The 20,710-nt window shown below is 53.0% G+C and overlaps 2 protein-coding genes across 4 annotated transcripts; one reads left to right on the plus strand and one right to left on the minus strand.

The window, feature by feature from the left end:
* Positions 7,121 to 11,653, plus strand: C7H19orf66 (chromosome 7 C19orf66 homolog). Its single transcript, XM_018051015.1, has 8 exons — positions 7,121 to 7,446; positions 7,906 to 8,029; positions 8,221 to 8,270; positions 9,638 to 9,676; positions 9,819 to 9,968; positions 10,403 to 10,506; positions 10,648 to 10,802; positions 11,350 to 11,653. Exons 1-8 carry the CDS (start codon positions 7,426 to 7,428, stop codon positions 11,577 to 11,579), a joined length of 873 nt encoding a protein of 290 aa, XP_017906504.1. The 5' UTR covers positions 7,121 to 7,425; the 3' UTR covers positions 11,580 to 11,653.
* ANGPTL6 (angiopoietin like 6) lies at positions 11,753 to 20,594 on the minus strand. 3 transcript variants are annotated; one of them, XM_018051012.1, is made up of 8 exons: positions 19,970 to 20,594; positions 15,959 to 16,029; positions 15,722 to 15,863; positions 14,947 to 15,529; positions 13,652 to 13,829; positions 12,913 to 13,100; positions 12,564 to 12,834; positions 11,753 to 12,064 (listed from the first exon to the last, which is right to left on the minus strand). In XM_018051012.1, exons 4-8 carry the CDS (start codon positions 15,520 to 15,522, stop codon positions 11,874 to 11,876), a joined length of 1,404 nt encoding a protein of 467 aa, XP_017906501.1. In that variant the 5' UTR covers positions 15,523 to 15,529; positions 15,722 to 15,863; positions 15,959 to 16,029; positions 19,970 to 20,594; the 3' UTR covers positions 11,753 to 11,873. The 3 variants fall into 3 exon arrangements, with proteins under 3 accessions (XP_017906501.1, XP_017906502.1, XP_017906503.1); XM_018051013.1 differs by lacking the exon at positions 15,959 to 16,029; XM_018051014.1 differs by lacking the exons at positions 15,959 to 16,029; positions 19,970 to 20,594 and adding an exon at positions 18,730 to 19,919.

Genomic DNA, 20,710 nt, shown 5'->3' on the forward strand with positions numbered 1-20,710 from the left:
ACTCAGACTGTCTGCTTCCAAGGTGTACCCCCTTGGCTTCTATACTCATCCTTAATTCCATCTGGAAGGAGCGATGCACTCAGCTGTCCTGGGTCCAAGTCCTGACTGTGCCACTTACAAGCCAGATCACTGCATGATTTGCTTAATCCCTCTGAAATTTCATATTCTTCATCTGAAAAAGGGGCAGTAGTACCTAAGCCAGAAGGTTGAGGGCTCACTGGCTAGTCTAAAGACTGGAGGACACTCCACAGAGAGCTCGGCACCCTGCTGACCCCTGGGTACATTCGGGCTCTTTCCAGCACTTCGATTTCTCCATTCACTGAATTCATTTGGGCCGCCCAACTTTGCACATAACACATTCTTGAAAACGTATCTGAAGCCGATCTTGCACAAGTCGAACAACAGATTGCTGTGCTGTCAAGGGCACTGCATTTACAAAGGACTGCACAAATTATGCAATTCCAAATTACTTCTCACCTCTTAGGTGTCATTGTCAAAGACAGATTCCCAGGGTCTCGTACATGTTATTTTAAAAAGTAATTGGATTTGTCTTATTGCGTATTTTCTCGATTCTCATTACAAAAGTGATGGATGCTTATTGCAAATTAAAAAAAAATTTGATACTTTGAGAAATATGTCATATTGAGAGTAAAGGTAGTGTGGGGATCCACATGCAGAAATGCACACAGATGGGGTGTGTGTGCCAAGGGAGTGTCAGCGAGGCCTCACCTGTCAAAGCATCAGAATACAGAGGTTGCCAAGAGACAATTAAAATAACACACAGTATTCTGAAATTTCACACATACATACACACAAACATATAATGAACTATGTGGATGAAACTTTTTTCTGAGCTACAAATAATAAAAAACAAATACTCATCAATCATGCTAGAGAAAAAATAAATTATCTTTGCAGTCAATCTGAAGAAAATATTACAAATCATTGTCACATGAAGAGTCGGTTAAAGAGTTTGTTGTTGTTTAGCCACTACGTCATGACTGATTCTTTGTGACCCCATGGACTATAGCCTGCCAGGCTCCTCTGTCCATGAGATTTCCCAGGTAAGAATACTGGAGTGGGTAGCCATTTCCTTCTCCAGGGGATCTTCCTGGCCCAGGGATCAAACCTGAGTTCCCTGAATTGCAGGCAGATTCTTTACCACTAAACCACCTGGGAAGTGAAGTGAAGTGAAGTCGCTCAGTCGTGTCCAACTCTTTGCGACCCCAGGGACTGTAGCCTACCAGGCTCCTCCCTCCATGGGATTCTCCAGGCAAGAGTACTGGAGTGGGTTGCCATTTCCTTCTCCAGGGGATCTTCCTGACCCAGGGATCGAACCCAGGTCTCCAGCATTCCAGGCAGATGCTTTAACCTCTGAGCCACCAGGGAAGCCCACACCACCTGGGAAACCCTGGTTAAAGAGGATATACCCATAAAATGTAGGGGGATGTTTGGAGAGGCATGCTTGACAGTTAATTAATAAAAACACTTTATTTAAAAAAAAATAGCACATCACGCTTTAATAGGTGTTGCCGAGTTGCTCTCTCCAATGATTCTACCAAAGGACACTCTTTCCAACCAACAATATGGAGATTTCCCATACCCCAACATCCCCAGTTCTAGGCATTCCCAAATTTCTTCATTTGGTTAAACTGAGGGAGGGACTTAAACCAGCAGTTAAGACTCTGTGTTTCCACTGCAAGGGCACAGGTTCAACCCCTGGTCAGGGAACTAAGATGTTGCATGCTGCTCATCGTGGTCTAATTAATGAAGCTGAGGGAGAAATTGACTAGGTTTTGAAAAGCACACACATCCTCCAATCATGTCCATTTCCTCCACAACTAAGCATACTTTTCACCCAGCATATGCCCCTGAAGGTCCAACTGAAGGTCAAGATTTGGGTGTGAGCTTCCCCTCCGTTCACTCTCCACCCTGCTCACTAAACCCCAGCTGAGGTCTCCTATAGATTCCTGCAATATACCCAGCCCCCTCCCACCTCAGGACCTTTGCACATGCTTCTCTCTCTACCTGCACCTCGTCACCTTCTTGTTGTTATTCAGTAGCTCAGTCGTGTCTGATTCCTTGTGACCCCATGGGCTGCAGCACCCCAGGCCTCCCTGTCCTTCACCATCTCCCACAGTTTGCTCAAACTAATGTCCATTGACTCAGTGATGCCATCCAGCCATCCCCTGTTGCCCCCTTCTCCTCCTGCCTTCAATCTTTCCCAACATCAGGGTCTTTTCCAGTGAATTGGCTTTTCACATCAGGTGGCCAAAGTATTGAAGCTTCAGCTTCAGCGTCAGTCCTTCCAGTGAGTATTCAGGGTTGATTTCCTTTAGGATTGACTGGTTTGGTCTCCTTTCTGCCCAAGGGACTCTCAAGAGTCTTCTCCAGCACCACAGTTCAAAAGCATCAATTCTTCAGCACTCAGCTTTCTTTATTGTCCAACTCTCACATCCATACATGACCACTGGAAAAGGCATAGCTTTGACTGGACAGACCTTTGTCAGCAAAGTGATATCTCTGCTTTTTAATATACTGTCTAGCTTTCTCACAGCTTTTCTTCCAAACAGCGAATTTTAATTTCATGGCTGCAGTCACCATCTTCAGTGATTTTGGAGCCCAAGAAGTAAGGTTTGCCACTGTTTCCATGTTTTCCCTAGGTAGTTCCTATTCCCTATTTATCCTTTGGAGAGACCTCTCCACCCCTGGGAGGTTCTTGTTTTCCCTTTTGTAATAATATTACCCCCTTTATATGATTTCTATCTGGATCAAATGAGATACACAGTTCAAAACCCTTGACACAGTGTTTCAGAAAATGTCAAGACTTCAGTTCAGTGGGGCTTCCCTGGCCTCCAGCGGTTAGGACTCATAGCTTTCACTGTCACGGCCCCAGGTTCCATCCCTGTAAAGGAACTAAGATCCCACAAGCCACAAATGCGGCAAAAAAATAAAAACTTCAGTTCGAGAGACATCTCATCCATGAAGCCCTCCCTGACCACCCTACCCACGTCTGGTTCCCATGTGTTATCCTTTCTTATGGATCTCTCAATTTCTCTTTATGGTACATACCATAAATATAATTAAATAATTCCTTCTGCTATCATCTGCTTCTTGTTTCTCTTTCAGATTAAGACCATGACTCCGGAAGGATAGAAATGGTGCCCAGCACCATACCTGCCAGATAGGAGGTGTTTGATCCATGTCTGCCCAATTAATGAATGGATAGGTCAAATGGGTTCCGTCTTTGACTCAATTACTAAAATGTCAAAGGTTACACTTCTATCACTGTTATCACCACATCCATCCCCCCCTTCACACCTTTCCATAAAGACAAAGAATAAAATGCATTTGTGTTCACATCATGGGACAAGAAAGCTATCTATATGTGTCCAGACAGACCAAGATGGTTACAGAGCTCAAACTAAACTTTAAGGTAGGCAGCGCCTCCATGCGATCGCTGGGAATCTTTGTTTTTCCGTTCATCGTGTTTAGTCGCTAAGTCGTGTCAGAGACTTTTGCGACCCCACGGACAGTGGCCCGCCAGGCTCCTCTGCCCATGGGATTTCCCAGGCACGAATATTGGAGTGGGGTGCCATTCGCTTCTCCAGGGCATCTTTCCAGCTTGGGCACCAAACTGCGTCTTCTGCACTGGCAGACGGAAATTGCCAAGCCACCAGGGAAGCCCTCTGTTCACCTATAAATGCCCAAATTCAATACTCACAGGCTGTATCTCTGCCCCTCCAGAGTGACTCTCACCCTCTCCTCCTGCTCTGTGCCCTGGCAGGCTGACTGCCTGACCGGCTCCCTCTCCTTCCTTGCCTTCTGGCGCTGGAAGCGAGAGACTCCAGCAGGAGATGGGGAGGAAGGAGGGGAGAGAGGGCAGGGTCTTTATCCTCCTCTTCCTAAACACAGGCTGGATCTGGCAACTCAATTTTACCACCCAGGATGTGGCGGCTGAAGTGATGCTCTGGGACTTTCAAGGCTAGGTCACGAAACGCTACAACTTCCACCTGGCTTTCCTTCACTTGTGTTGCCGGCCCTGGCGCGGCCAGCTGCCAGGTTGGGCATATCAAACTCAAGTCAACCTAGGTAGTGCGGAACTGAGGCATCCCGCCAACAACCAGCACTCACCTGCCAGTCACGTGTGAGTGAGCCTCCTTGGAAGCCAGAGCCTTCAGCCCCAGTCAAACCTCCAGAGGAACGCAGCCCCAGTCAACATGTGGACTACAACCTTATGGAGACCCTGAGCCAGAAAGCCTACTAAAGCCGCCCTTGGGTTCCTGACCCACAAAAATTGTGTGAGCTAATAAGTGTTTCTTGTTTTAAGTCGCTACGTGTGTGCATACTAAGTCACTTCAGTCATGTCCAACTCTGTCACCCCACATCACCCCATGTCAGTCCATGAGGATTCTCCAGGCAGGAATACTGGAGTGGGTTGCCATGCCCTCTTCCAGGGGATCTTCCCAACCCAGGGATCGAACCCACATCTCCTGCACTGGCAGGCAGGTTCTTTACCACTAGCGCCACCTGGGAAGCCCTTAAGCCATTACATCTGGGGAGATAATTTGTTACACAGCAACAGAGAACTACAACACCTGGTAAGAAGAGTCCCCAGTTACCATTCTTCCTGGAACCCTCTTCCTCTGCATCCTTCAGGTTTCCACTCAGATGTTACTTCTCACAGCCTTCCCTAAACTCTCTTTACCCATCCCCCTGTCGTAGTTTATTTTTCATCCTGGCACATATTATCTCCTGAAAGTTGTAAGAGTGTTAGTCACTCAGTTGTGTCTGACTACAACTCCACGGAGTGTAGCCCACCAGGCTCCTCTGTCCATGGGATTCTCCAGGCCAGAATACTGGAGTGGTAGCCATTCCCTTCTCCAGGGGATCTTCCTGACCCAGGGATCGAACCCAGGTCTCCCACATTGCGGGCAGATTCTTTACTGTCTGAGCCACCAGGGAAGCTGCCTACCCATCACATATTTGTTTCTTCTATCTCCCCCACTAGAATGCTAGCTCTGTAGGGCAGGGATCTTTGTTTTCTGTGATGCTGTGTCCATGGTGCATGAAACAGTGCCTGGCACAGAGCAAGCTCTCACTATGGTGATCATTAGGATGAGAAGCTAACAGACGTGAGTTGTGTTGGGGCTTGATCAGATTCCCACCTGTTTCCTGCGTGTTCTGTGCTCACCGTGACCAGGGATGGGACATAGCTGTGACCTCCCCCTCCACTGGGTAAGTAGTAGTTGGGAACTATAAGGAGAGAGCCCCTCCATGCCTCCCCGCTTCTCTGGGATAAAATCCCAGGTCCTCTCAGCAGTCTTCAACCTTTTCTGCACCAGAGACCATTTTCCTGGAAGACAATTTTTCCACAGACGGCGTGGGGGGTGGGGGGATGGTTTCGGGATGATTCGAGTGTATTACATTTAGTGTGCAATCTATTTCGATTATTATTGCATCAGCTCCACCTCAAATCATCAGGCATCAGATCCCAGAGGTTAGGGACCACTGCTCTGTGACGCCTACAGCCCCTCATTCCTACCTGAAACCCCACCACTCAGCCACAAAGAACCATGAACTGTTTACACTCGTTAATAGAGTAGGCTCCAGGGAGGAATGCCTAGACCCCACAAACAAAACTTTGGAGTTCGAGTAGAAAACATTAGAACATTTATATTTTTAATCATTGGGGATCTTCCCCACCCAGGAATTGAACCCCGGTCTCTGGAGTCTCCTGCATTGGCAGGCGGATTCTTTACTACTAGCGCCACCTGGGAAGCCCAAGGAATATCATTATGTAATAAATACATTATTATAAAATGATCTACAGAATCTGATCTTTCTCTAGTAGCTCAGTTGGGAAAGAATCTGCCCGCAGTGCAGGAGACCTGGGTTCGATTCCTGGGTCGGGAAGATCCCATGGAGAAGGAAATGGCAACCCACTCCAGTATTCTTGCCTGGAAAATCTCATGGACAGAGGAGCCTGGCAGTCCATGGGGTCGCAAGAGTCGGACACGAATTAGCGACTAAACCACCACCACAGAATCTGAGTATAACTGTATTTGTATATAATTCATAAACAAACACTCTTCGAGGAATTGAGCTTCCACATTTTTACTGATGGAGGTTAAACAATTTGAGGGGTGTCATTTATCCTAACACAATTTTGCCACCTCCAGGGAACATTTGGCAACGTCTGGAGACATTTTCAGTTACCACGACTGGGGCAAGAGTGCCACAGGCATCTAGTGGATTGAAGCCAGGGATGCTGCTAAATATCCTACAAAGCACAGGGCAGGCCCCCAGAATCACCCAGCCCTAAATGCCAATAGTGTTGAGGTTGAGAAGCCCTGGCTTAAAGCGCTAGTCACTTTTTTCTGGGGTCTTTGCACCCAAAGCTGTTCCATCCCGCACTCCGATCTTCTGACTACTGAGACCTCGCTCTTCCGGACTCCTCCAAGAAGCCATTTTTTTCCTTTTTTAAAGAAACCATTTCTGATGCCGCCAGGCAGGGCTCTTCCAGCCCCCTCGCCCACCCCCCATGCTGGGTTAAAATCGTCCTGATCCCTCGGGGTTCTCAATCTTCCGTTTTTCAGCGCAAATTCCCTGGAACCCCTAGACAGACCGATTCTGCAAGACTGCGAGGAACCAGGAATCCGTATTTTTAAGGAGCACCTTCTCCCCACCACAACTGCCTGCTTCTTAATATCTTGCACATAGTAGGTGGCCCAGTGACTAGTTGAATGTCTACAGCATGCCAGGCGCTACTAAATACTCGACCTGGGGATCTCGAATCCTGCACCTGCGCGCGCGCGCACACAGGCAAGAGCGCGCGCGAGCACACACACCCGTCCCCAGGATGTAGCCACTATCATCATCCCCACTTTACAGCGAAGTAAACTGAGGTTCAGAGAGAAGACATAGCCGGGTAAGACACTCAGAGCGAGACAGGGGTCTAGATTCTCATTAGCGCCTGATTCCCGGTGGAGGGAGGGGACCGAGCGATGAACAGGGGAGCGCGAACAGGCGGGGGCACGGAGACTCGCCGCGGCCTTCAGATGCGGCCCCGCCCCCACGAGGGACGTGAAGACGCGGACCCCGCGCAGCGTGGGGACATGTGACCGACTGCAGAGGCCGCGCCGCTCCCCCCGCCCGAGTTCTGCGCGCTCCGCCGCAGGGTGCAGATCCGGGGCGCCCGCCTGGGTTTGGGGCGCAAGAGCAGAGGCGGAGCCAGGGCGGAGCCAGCGCTCCCCGTCCACCCCCCCGTTCCCAAACGAAAGCGAAACGGAGCGCAGGAAAGGAAGGGCGGAGCCGGCCTGGAGGCCCCGCCCCCTGCCCTGCGCGGCCGGACCGACGGGCGCGCCCAGGTAGGGGGCCGCTGAGCGAGCAGTGCGGACCCTCGCGGGGACCTACGCCGCCACCATGTCTCAAGAAGGTGTGGAGGTAGGAGATGGCTACAACTGGGCCGGTGGCCCGCGAGAGATGCTGAGGAGGAGCTAGGGGCACGGAGCGGGCTTCGCAGTTGCTGGGGACTCCATCCAAGCCCAGACCTTACCCCCAAGGCTGGCACTCGTCTCCCTCGGAAAGGAGAGTGACCGCCACATGCCCCGGAGCAAAATGCGGCCTCCTCGAGGAAAAGCGGGGGCTGCTGGGTCAAGGGTCAGAGGCCAGGGGTCATCTGGCCGGCCTCATCCCTTAGCCTGGGACGCTCGCCCTAGTCCGCTCCCTCCCCCAGTACCCTGTGGGGACTTTGGCTTTTTCCAGGAAATGCAGTAGAGGGATGGGGGGGGGGCGGTGCGGAGGCCAAAACCCGGGGTCAAGTTCGGGCCGTGAAAAAAGGAAGCCTAGGGATGGAGGAAGGGCAATTGCGCTTCTCCTTCCCCCACCGATCCCCTACCCCAGCTGGAGAAAAGCGTCCGGCGCCTCCGGGAGAAGTTTCATGGAAAGGTATCCTCCAAGAAGGCAGGGACTCTGATGAGGAAATTTGGCAGCGACCACACTGGAGTGGGGCGCTCCATCGTGTATGGTGAGCAGGTGGGGGTCCTGCCTGGTGAGAGTTAAGCTGGGGAGCAGGGAGGGGGTGTGGTCTGTGCTGGGAGCTGGAAGAGGCGATGAGATCATCTCTTTGGGGGGCGGTCTGGATCGGGGTTCTAGGGGCCGTGAAATTCCCACAAAACCCTTCAAGGGGCCTTCACTTACACTTACTCTCCCCACCAGGGGTAAAGCAGAAGGATGGACAGGAACTGAGTAATGATCTGGATACCCAGGTAAACTGCCCCCCTCCCCTCAAAACACGTGGTAAGGGGAGGAAGAAGGGAAGGGTCAGGCTCATCCTGGCAGAGCTCCTTCTGTGCACTGTCCATCCACAACTCATGGTCTAGCCTCATTCACTTACCTCTCAGTTGTGGATCTGACCAAGGAGCCTGCAAACCATAGGTGCTCATTACATGCTGATTGTATGAAATGGAGGAGAGAGACAAGAAACTAGGCAGTGAAAAGAATCCGGATTATCATCATTACAGAGGAGCCAAAGAGGTCAGGGAAGGCTTCCTGGAGGAGGTGGTACCACATTCTTCAAGCCTAGGGAGGAGTGATCCCTGGGAAGGGGAGGGGTTGGAGATCTTCCTGGAAGAGAGGGTGACCTGAGCAGAGGAACTTGCAGACAGGCTGGGACGAGTAAGAGATAGGGGAGGAAAGAGGGGCAGGGAAGCCCATGTAAATGAATGACTAAAGCAATGAATGAATGAAAGCCTTTGTATGGCCACTTTGCCCCTTAGATGGCCTTGGTAGCTGGTGCACTGGTTTGCCTGTCTGAAAGGGCCCAGCACAGAGTTGTTAAAGAGTATAATAAAGTATGTTTTATACTTGTAACATTTATATATTTACAGTTATAATGAGTATAATAAAACTAGCAAAGAGTATCATTGACTGAGCACTTTCCCTGCAACAGGGCTCCAGGAATTCTGTTGACTTATTGCCACAGGTCCTGTGAGACAAGTCCTATTATTTATCATATCCACTTGACAGATGAGGAAACTGAGACACAGGGTGATGAAGTCACTCACCAGATTCATGCCGAATGCAGGTGGTGACTGGGATTTGAACCCAGGTCACCTAGAGTCAGAACCTGGATTCCTAGATGTCCTTCATTAGGGAGAGTGGCTTGGCCACGACCCCACAGCTGGAAGTGATGAGGCCAGGATTCCAACCTGTGGCTCTCTGAATCCAGAGCTCAAGCACTTAGCCTAAAGCAGCATAGCCTCAAACAGGTGACCTGTCACAATGCCAGCAAGTGTGTGGCATTTGCCAGCATGAAGGGAGCATGGGGCCCAGGCCTGTTGCCCTCACTCACTCAGGGTAATCTCAGGCAAGCCCTCTCAGAGCTCTGGGCCTCAGTTTCCCCATCTGAGCAATGAGGATCACAGGTGTGCCCACCTCTCAGGGTTGCTATGAGGACAACTGAGGTCACACACCCTTGCCCTCAGGAAGTGGAAGCTGCTCAATTAACTCCTCTTGAGTTGGGGACACCTTACTTATATGGGGCCAGAACCCTGCCTCCCCATCCAGAAGCCCTGCCCCCAGAAAAGAGGCATGAGCCACCTCCCCAGTTTCTACCCCTGATGTTTCCACCCAGGACCCCCCAGAGGACATGAAGCAGGACCAGGACATCCAGGTGAGTCCAGGGTGTGGGATGGGGAGGTGGAGCGGTGTGCACACCCCTGGGGGTATCCATACGTGAGAAGGAGGGACACGTTAGGGGTCTGGAAGAGAAGAGGACTGACCACCCTCTTGGCCCCACCCACCCCATTCTGCAGGCGGTGGCGACATCCCTCCTGCCACTGACAGAAGACAACCTACGCATGTTCCAGCGTGCCCAGGAAGACCTCATCCCTGCCGTGGACCGGCAGTTCGCCTGCTCCTCCTGTGACCATGTCTGGTGGCGCCGCGTGCCCCAGCGGAAAGAGGTGATAACCCAATCCCTGACCTTGGTTCTGTCCCGGCTCTGCTCCCAACCCCCATTCTGTGTCCAAACCAACTGACCTAAGAACATCAGCCTCTGAGACCCCAACCCCGGACACCTGCAGCCTCAGAGATCAACCCCAATCTCAGCCCCAACTCTGACCTACTGAGCTGGACTTTCAACATTCAACTGGAGAAGCTCAACTTACCCCTGAACTCTGGACTATGGAGTTTGACCACTACCACAGAAATCAAGCCTGAACCCCAAATCTGGCTTCTGAACCCCCTGACCAGTGGTGTGCTTCTGGTAAACACCTACCAAACAGCCCTTGTAGGAAGTGCTCCCAGATTTACAGTGTTCGCCAATTTCGATGGTGTAAATCCCAACGTGACCACCATCAGGCTATCGGTGCCCATCTGCTCCGCTCTGTACCCCCAGGTGTCCAGATGCAGGAAATGCCGGAAGCGCTATGATCCTGTGCCCAGTGACAAGATGTGGGGCGTGGCTGAATTCCACTGCCCGAAATGTCGACACAACTTCCGGTGAGGGCACAACTTCCCGAGAGGGTGCTGACCCCACCCCCTCACCCTCGGCCCCGCCCCAGCCCCGCCCCGCCCCTCCTTGCCCTGGCCCCATCCTGGCCAAGCTGGCCCTTGGACCCTCACGGCCCTGCCCGCCCCCAGGGGCTGGGCACAGATGGGGTCCCGGTCCCCCTGCTACGGGTGCGGCTTCCCTGTGTATCCGACACGGATCCTCCCTCCGCGCTGGGATCGCGACCCGGATCGCCGCAGTACCCACACCCACTCCTGCTCCGCTGAGGACTGCTACAATCGGAGAGGTGAGCGCCTGCTGCGTCCGCATGGCCTCCCCCGTTCCAGTCTATGTGGCCTGGACTCCTGGGATTTCCACCTCTGGGGCTTTACGTACCAAGGTGTCTGCTTGCTTCTTCCACCTAACTCCTAAGGTTCTCCTAGTTCCTAGAGGCCATTTCATCTCTTACCACATCGGCCCCTCCTTCCACATCTTCCACCGTCCTCCACCTCCTTGCCTCCAGGTCTCTCCTGGAGGGGGGGGTCCCTTCTCACACTCACCTCCCGTGGCATCAGCCACCCTCCATGTTCTCACCCATGAGGCTTTGTGGTTTCACCCTGACAACCCACATCCCAGGGTCCTGTGGACTCAGCCCCTGCAGTCTCTCTGTGTTCTTGGCTCCTGTTTGGTCCTCTGTAGTCTCAGGTGATGCCCATGACCATGGGTCTCCTGTGGCTTCAACGTCTGTGACTTCCACTTCTGCCCTAGAGCCTGTGGCCGCAGCCCCTCCCCTCCCCCAAAGCACCCCGTGGCCTCCAGCCCCAGGAGAGGGCTCAGAACCTGTCCCTCCCCAGAGCCCCATGTGCCTGGGACGTCCTGTGCGCACCCCAAGAGCCGAAAGCAGAACCACCTGCCCAAAGTCCTGCACCCCAGCAACCTCCACATCAGCAGTGGCTCCACTGTGGCTACCTGCCTGAGCCAGGGGGGCCTCCTGGAAGACCTGGACAACCTCATTCTGGAGGACCTGAAGGAGGAGGAGGAAGAGGAGGAGGAGGACGAGGAGGAGGGCGGGCACGGGGAGTGACCCCTGCCAGATGCAGATGAAAACCAGACACGGTCTGTGGCTATTTTGTGTTGTTATAAAATATGAGCTCAAACTGAGATCTCAATGCCCTTGGGGAGCCGTCTGGGTCCAGGATATTGGCAGGGGGATTCCTGGGCACTGTCTGCAAAGCCCTGGGGAAGCCCTGCAGATCCACAACGGGAGGAGGTCTGTGGGGCGTGGTCTGCATGGAGCCACAAAGGAGGGGTGGCCAGGACAACTTGGGCTCCTGCTGACAAACATCCCCTGGGACCTGAGGGACAGATGGACAGAGGGTCACAGCCTCAGGGGCCTGATCAGCATGGCAGCCTTCTTGAGAGAGTAAGCCCCACCACGAAACTCGGCCCAGTAGACCCCGTCCTGGTAGCGGCTACGGTAGTGGCCACCACGATGCCACACACCATTGAGGTTGGAGTGGGCACAGGCATGGTACCACCAGCCTCCCCGCTGGTACAGGGCACAGTTACCTGAGGGGAGAAGGGGAAAAAAAGCCTTATTTTATTCTTCTCACCAGAATAAAAGCCTCTACCAGCACCTCACTAACACAAGGCTTTTGCCAGGCATACTCTGTCCCCCTACTTCAAAGTAATAGCCTTAGTTTCTTCCTTATCCCCTTACCAAAGTACAAGTCACATTTTCCTCCGTCCTTTCTGCAAACAAGGAGCTTTTCCTCTCATTCCTTTACCAGAAAAAACAACCTTCTCTACTTTCTTTCTACAATAGTTAAAAGTCCTAGCTCTCACAGCTCCCCCTTTCCCCCACCTCCTTTCACAAAGGCTGAGGCCCTGACTTATTAACTCATTAGAGAATGAACGTAGACTCCCTCACCAGAATAAAAGTCCTGTCCTCCATTCTCTTGTTTGCCCTGATCCCTACCAGAGGAAAGTCTTACCCCACCCTCTTTCATTTCCTCACTAAGAGTCTTCTATCCTGCCCCCACACACCACCAAAATAAGAGCCCTTTACCAGAATAGGAGTCTCGGTCTCTATCCACGGTGCTGAAAGGCTTGTCATTGTGCCAGGAAAGAGAGTCTCCAGCATCTCCATGGTACTGGCCAAGCCGCAGGCGGTAGTGGTCACTCTCAGGCTCCAGGGAAAAACCATCATAGTGGGCGCGTGCCCCACGGCCTCCCCAGTCTTCAAGGAGCACCAGTAGCTCGTGGTCCCCACGGCTGGTGAGCTGATGCACAGGTTCAAGGCCCAGCCAGTATTCCCCATCAGGCTCCCCGAAGCCCGCCTGGCAGGGCAAGAAAGTCAGAAAGGCAGGCGCTGGGCCCCTTCCCCGCCCAGCCCTGCCCCACCCACCTGTGCCCACCTTGTAGTGCTGCCAGGTAGTGAAGAAGTTGACCGAGCCATCTTGCCGCCTCTGAATCACAGTCCAGCCTCCGCCCTCCAGCTGTTGCTCACACCATGCTGACACCACGTGCCGGCCCACTCGTAACTCATACACTCCACTCTGTCCATGGCCTGCCTGGCGGGCCTCTGCACAATCCCGCCATGGGCCTATGGGCACAGGGATATGGGAGAGGCACAAGCTACACCAGTCAACCCCTTACTGGAGTAAGAGTCTTGATTCTCACTGGTCCCCTCACCAGAACAGAAGTACTGCTTCTCTTATTCCCTCTCCAGGATAAAAGCCCCAAAACCCTTTTTCTTACCTAAATTAGACTCTAAGTCACTCTTCTCTCAGTAGAGCAAATGTGGAGGCTGGGATTCTTAAATCCTCCTTCTATGGTTTCACCAGAAGAGAGGTCCTGAACATGGCTCTCTGAACTTCCTCAAATTCTCACCAAAGTAGCATTCTTAAATCTGCTGCCCTCTCATCAAAATAAGAGTACCTCTCCTAGTTTCACACCATAGTAAGAATTTTGTTGCTTAAGAGCCATATCTCCCTGTTCCATCAACAGAATAAAAATGCATCATTTCCCCCCCCCCAGTCCCCTCACCATAAAAGGAATCTCACATTAAGGTCCTGACTCCTATGTCCCTCTATTCATGCTGCACTGGGAATCCCCTGGCTCCTCACACCCCCAACAGCCATGCCCTTGACTTACCTGCTGGCTTAGGAGGAACAGCAGGGTGCCCTGAGGGCAGAGGAGAGGCCAGGGGTCCTGGCTGTCTCAGGGTCTGATCTCTCTGGGGTTCTGCGGCTGAGTTTAGCCTCCTGCCGCTGTCGTCAGTGCCACCCACCAAACTGACGGGAACCACAGGTACCAGGGGTGGGGGCAGGACCTGGGGTAACCAAGAAAGTCAGATACGTTAGCCCTGGAGGCTCTGGGCTCTTACCTCGCCCAGCACCCAGATGGGAAGGCGGTCAAGCAGGAGCATGGCTTGATCTTCCCCAGCCTAGCTCCAGCAGTCAAGAAGAGACAGAGCTGGACTTCCTGGTGGTGCAGCAGTTGGGACTCTGCTTCTACTGCAAGGGGAGGGGTTCAGTCCCTGGTCGGGGAACTAAGATCCCCCATGCCTCAAGGTGTTGCCAAAAAATTTTAGAAGAGACAGAGCTGGGCTTAAACTCTTGCTCTGGTGTCCAGAGCTTAACCAATCTGTGCCTCCAAACTTTTCTGTAAAGCAGGGATAATATGAGGCAATCCAGCACTTGAGTATTAACTTACTGAAGCCTCCCAAAGCTGTAAGGTAGCTACTGTCAGAGCAACAATCTCTTATTCAAAACCCAAGGCCAGACATAGTCCAGAATTCTGAATAATAGAGCAGGAGTTAGAAACAATTACTGGAGAAGGAAATGGCAACCCACTCCAATATTCTTGCCTGGGAATCCACATGGACAGAGGAGCCTGGCAGGCTACAGTCCATGGGGCTGCAGAGAGTCAGACACGACTTAGACTAAAGGACAACAAGAAACAGTAACACAGGGTCTACATATATTCCCTAGCATCCCCAATGAGGTCTTCATGCACATATTAGTAATATACCTGATTACAGGAATCTGCCTGCAATGCAGGAGAGCTGGGTTCAATTCCTGGGTCAGGAAGAAACCCTGAAGAAGGAAATGGCAACCCACTCCAGTATTCTTGCCTGGAGAATCCCATGGACAGAGGAGCCTGGCAGGCTACAGTCCGTGGGGGTCGCAAGAATCAGACACGACTTAGCGACTAAAGCACCACCACTGAGTATTCATATCAGGTAGATAAGTAAAGACTTTAAGTAGCTACCAGTAGCGTTTTGACCCAAATGAGTTGTTGGTGGAGAGGTAGGGATCCGGTTTATGGAGCTTTTTGTACTTCAGAACTGCGGATAAGAGATCCTGGGGTTTCAAGAGGCCACACCTTACTGACAACGCCCACAAGAAGTGGCTGAGATTTGGGGAGGGTGATAGTTTCGGAGTTACCTGCTGCTGCCCTCCCGCACTCCCCGGGCACAAGCGCTCCAGGCGGGCGATGAGGCCACTCTGCTGGCTGACTAGCTGTGCCAGCTCGCGGAACTTGACGTCCAGCTGGTGGAAGCGGGCGGCAGCGCGCTGAGCCTCGGCCGAGGCGTTCAGCACGCGATCCCCGAGCAGCGCCAGCGCGGAGGCGGGCTCCGCCCCCGGGCTAGGCCCCGCCCCTGGGCCCGCCTCGTGCTGCAGCTGCGCGCGCAGCTGGCCCAGGCGCGCGCTCAAACCACGGCTCTCCTTGCGCAGCGCACGCACTTCGCCAGCTACGGCGCCGTCGGCCGTTGCCAGCCGCTGAAGTTCGCGCAGCAATTCCTCGTGGCGGCTCACGCGCACGCGCAGCGCCGCCACTTCGCTGGCGTTCACGGCCTCCGGCGTCGGGCGCGCGGCCGCTGGCCCGCTCCAGCACACGGCGCCTGTGAACTTCTGCGGGGGCAGCACGAAGGTGTAGGTGCAGCGCGGAGCGGCTGCGCGCGCCCACCACGCGCCCTGCAGGAGCAGCAGCTGCAACGTGAGCAGCTGGGGTGCCGACATGGCGGACCTGCGGGCAGAGAATGAACGGGAAGGAGGGGGGCTGGACCCCCGACTGTCAAGTCGGACCAAACCCTGTCCTCTCCCACACGGGAACGCACATGTCTACACCTGCGTGTATCAGGGGCCGCACACGCCGGATACATCCCCTTCCCAGCCCCAAGGTTGGAGATGCCGCAGTAGAACCCATCCCTGGCCTCACCCCTGAGTTCCAGGCGCCCTGCAGGTCAATATGCCTCGTGCATTCACTCTGCAAGGCTTCACTGAGCTGAGTGTTTCCTGGCCTCAGTTCTAGGCGCTTGGGAATACAGTCGGGGGCAGCACACACACAAAATATCCCTGCCCTGGTGAGCAAGAAACAAAATTAAGTTAGAATTCATAGAGTATTAGACGGCCCTAGTTTGTATTAAAGATAACAGTGAAAGACAGAGGGGAATACCCTGGCCGTCAGTGGTTTAACTGCGCTTTCGCTGCTCGGGACTTGGATTCCGTCCCTGGTCGGTCCAGGAGCTAAGATCCCACAAGTGGCCAAAAGAAAAAAAAAAAAGACACCAGTAAAAAGATGGGGATTTGAGAGGAGGGAAGACCTGGAGGAGGTGACATTTTTATAGAAAAACCTGAGGGAGGAAACCATGGGGTTTCTAGGAGAGAAGAGGTCCCTGGCAGGGGGAACTGAAACTTGAAAAGCCCTGAGGGTGGATCATGCCTGATGTATTAAAGGACCTGGAGGAGGCTGAAGCAGAAGCCCATGGGAAAATGGGGGGAGAGGGGATGAGGGAAAAGTCCCCCTAACTCAGTCTAGTAGCGGACACCACATTTCCCATATACCCAGCCCAAAACCCCACGGTTGTCTGCGTTTCTTTCTCCATGGCAGATGGAACTCATCAGCCAGGCCTGTCAGCTCTGGTGTTTAGACCCTGAATTCCTGCACATCACCCCCCACCACCCCATGCTAACCCCATCCCATGATCCAAGCTCAAGACACCATCTGGCTTTCCTGACAGCAGCTACCTCCCAGTCTCCAGGCTTCTGTCCTCAGGTTCTGTTCTATTTTTCCAACAGCAGCCAGAGAATGCCTGTGAACACCCAAGTCAGGTCATGTCCTCACTTAGAGGAAAAACCCAAGTCCTCCTGCAGTGCAGAAAGTTCTACAAGCTCTGTCCAGTCCCCTCCCTTCCTCACCTCCTCCTGTTCACCCTACTCACTCTGCTCCAGCCACCCTGGCTTCCTGGCTGTTCCTCAAACACACAAGGCATCCTTCACCCTTAAGGCATTTGCACTTGCTGTTTTCTCAGCCTAGAATATGCTTCTCTGAATTTATCATGCCTCCCTCTCCTTATTCAGGTCTCAGCTGTCTCCTTAGAAGCCCTCCTTGACAACCCCATTTAAAGTCGCCCCTCCTGGACACACCCTATACGGACTTTTTCTTTCTTCTTTTCTTTTCTTTTTTTTTTTTTAATATTTATTTATTTGGCTGCACTGGTCTTACTTGCAGCATGTGGGATCTAGTTTCCTGACCAGGGATTTAACCAGGCCCCCTGCACTGAGAGCGTAGAATCTCAGCCAGTGAACCACCTGGGAAGTTCCCGTGGCCTTTGTCATTTTAGCATTTGTCACTCTGCATTTGCCTCATTGATTTGCCATTGTTTATGCTCTGAATTCCTCCACCAAAATAGCAGCTCCCAGAGGCTGAGTCTGGGTTTTGTTCACTGCTCTGTCCTCAGCTCCTAAAACAGTGCTTGGTGCCACACAGGCCCCGCAACACCCACATGCTCCCCCACAGGTGTTCCCTGACTCCCACAGGTGAGCTCATATAGGTGTCTTCGCTCAAGGACGTATACTTGTGGCCACTAACCTGCCCTGCAGGATCCACACCCAGGCCCCCACTGTCTTCATTCCTGGGGCTCACACACTTGCAGCCTCTCAGATGAGGAGACACGTTCCTCCCATGTACATTTGCCCACATTCAGAAAATGGTCTACATGTCAGCCCTGTCTGCACCAACATCCACTTTGTCTAAACTCACACATCCTAGTGGCCACACAAGCGTGTGTCCTGTGGGCTTCATCATCACACACATTACCTCATTCACACACTCAACAAGCATTCCTTGAGTGCCTATTGTGTGCCAGGAGATGGGGACCCAGCTGTGACCAACACAAACAAAACCCCTGGGCTCACAGAGCAGATTGGAAAAAAACGGTAGGTAGGTCTTAGAGTGATAAGTCTTAAGAGAAAAAATATGGAAGGATGTGAGAGACCTGGGCTGGGGGGCACTTTAAATAAAGGAGTCAGAATTTGCTTTCACTACCAGGGGCCTAGGTTCTATCCCTGGTCAGGGAACTAAGATCCCATAAGCCATGTGGCGAGGCCAAAAAAAAATAAATAAATGAATAAGTAAATAAGTAGAGGAGTCAGAGCTCACTGAGAAAATGACACTTGAGTGAAGACCTGAAGGAAGAGCAATAAAGGGAAAATCATTCAGGCAGAGGTAGCAGCAAGTACAAAGGCCCTGAGGTGGAACCTAACTTGATATGCCCAGGGAATAACAGGGAGGCCTGTGAGGCTGGAACAGAATGAGAAAGGGGGAGAGCAGGAGGCACCGAGGACAAGGAGGTGATGGAGGCACAGTGTGCAGGGACCAGAGGAGGGTCTGGAGTTTTACTCCGAGTCCTGTGGGAGCAGTGGAGGGTTCTGAGCTGCAGAAAGGCATATTCACAACGGTACTCAAACACCAAGCACTAGCTCCCCAGGGCAGAGCAGGGTCCTCTCCTTGCCCCCAACCCTGGAAGACCTCAGGCCCTACATAATAGGGATGGACCAAACCCCTTGGAGGCTTTCCCAGGTGGCGCAGTGGCAAGGAATCTGACTGCCAATGCGGGAGACATGGCAGACGCGGTTCAATCCCGGGTCTCAAGATCCCCTGGAGGAGGAAATGGCAACCCATGCCAGTATTCTCGCCTGGGAAATCCTATGGACAGAGGAGCCCGGCGGGCTACAGTCCATGAGGCCGCAAAAGACTTGGACACAACTGAGCATGCACACACACAAACCCCTTGGAACTAGAGTGTGTGTAACATCTGCTGCCTTTTGGAATCTCAGCCTGTGGTAAAGAGGAGGCCTGGGGAGCCCCTCAGCCAAACCGAGGCCCAGGTTTCCCAACAGACAGATTCAGCCTTCACCGACCCTCCCACCCTCCTGTGCTCTCACCTCTCACGACCAAGACCCTGAGTTCCACAAGGCCCAGAGCAGACACAAGAAGTCCAAGAAGGAGCCGAGGGTCCAGCAGGGCCTCTGAACTGGAGAAGGGGAGAGGCTAGTGGGAGAGCAAGGAGGAAGGAGGCGTGGTAACCACCCCCAGCCACCCAGAGCCTGGAACTGGAGCTGTGAAATGCTAAGCCAGGGAGCTCCAATTGTAAATATTTAGCATTTCCCACGTGAGAACAGAGGCAGAATTGCCAGACCCTCCTGCTCAGGCCACCAGAGCCTGATAACGCAGTTCAGTGCCCTGAATGTCCCCCCAACAGCAGAGCACAGAGCGTGGGAGGCTGCAGGCCCAGGAGGCTGGGGTGAATCCCAGCCTCGGACACAGACACAGACACACATCACAGAGAACCACAACGGCGAGTTTCAGCAGCACCTGCTGCCTGACGGGGGTGACTCCAAACTCAACATTTTGTATCTCATTTAATCCTGGCCACCTGAGCTGGTCTCCGTAAGTAGCCACATTTTACAGCAGAGAACTGAGCCTCAGAGAGGGTGAGCAACTGGCCTGTGGGTCACAGCCAAAGAAAAAAGCAGCAGTGGGATTCAGCCAGGTAACATGGCTCCAGAACTTGCACACAGAACCACGACAGTCACACACTCCTGTGTAACAGTGCAGCACAAAGACACATAGAGATACCCCAATAAGATATGCAAACCATTGCACAAAGCAGCAAAGATAGATGGAATCTGTGTGTATGTGTGTGTGTGTCCATGGATTTGCCCGGCACACCCAATTATAAAGACACAACTGGAGGGAATTCCCTGGTGGCCCAATGGGTAGGATTCTGCTCAGGGAACTAGGATCCCACAAGCCTTGTGGAGTGGCAAAAAAAGAAAAAGACAGCTGGAAACACAGCACAGATTTGGGCAGTGACTTTTCAAAGCGTGGTCACATACACACATACATCACGACAAGAGAAAATATCCTGTGGGCTGAGCGTGTCCATATCTGCACGTCAGGCACATACACACCCAAGTATACTCAGTCACACAGCGGCAAGGGCAGAGACACAAACCAACTGGAAAGCATGGAGACAAGCCCCTGATACCCGTCTGCCACCCAGTGCAAGTTTCCATTTATCTCTCACACACTCTCACATCCTCACACAGGGCAAGTCCTGCAAGGACGGAAACAGGCAGCAGTAACCACACACTCATCCCTCAGAGGCACAAAGCGACTCACGTAGAGACCCCACTGGACTAGGGTCTCCTTGTAAGAAGGCCTCCCGGACCAGCAGACACACTCTCCCAGTTGCTACTGTCCTGAGCTCGTAACCCGAGTGGCCTCCGGGGCTGAAGGAGGAAATGGTCGTCCCAGATCTGAGAGAAAAGCTGCCAGGCTGGGCTCTGGGCCTGGGCTGGGGCCCCTCCGCCCCCCACTGGTAGTCTCCTCCGGCTCCCCCTTTTGGCTGCAGAGAAAGAAACCTCAGAAGTCAAGGAAGGAGAGGGGCTAGTAGAAGGGAGTGTCTGGGAGACAGAGGAGAGACGTAGGGAAGGTGGGGAGAAAGGTGGGTGATGAAGAGAGAGATGAGAAGAGAGAAATGGGAAAAGGGGCAGAGAGAGGAGAAAGACGGAAACTTGTAGATGATGAACGAGACGATGGCAGGAGCAAGGCTGGGGAGAGGGAGGCAGACAGGGAGAAGGCAGGGATGGGGAGGGGGAGACAGAAGTGGGGAGAGGAGAAAAAATTAAGAGTGCGGAGACAGGAGAGGGGAAGCAAGTGGTGGGGAGACAAATGAGGGAGGGGAGTAAAGTGGGGAGTGGAGACACGGGAAGGAAACAGATGGAACAGGGAGAGAGATGTTGGGGGAAATCTCTTCCCCCACCCGAAGGTTCTGGGGAAGAAGCCAGAGGCCTGAGGCCAAGACTGGGGCTTTGAGCGGAAACTGGGAGGGGGGGAATTATTGACCAAGCGCCCGCCTGC

Source organism: Capra hircus, chromosome 7 (assembly GCF_001704415.2).
Source record: "Capra hircus breed San Clemente chromosome 7, ASM170441v1, whole genome shotgun sequence".
Taxonomy (NCBI): Eukaryota; Metazoa; Chordata; class Mammalia; order Artiodactyla; family Bovidae; genus Capra; species Capra hircus.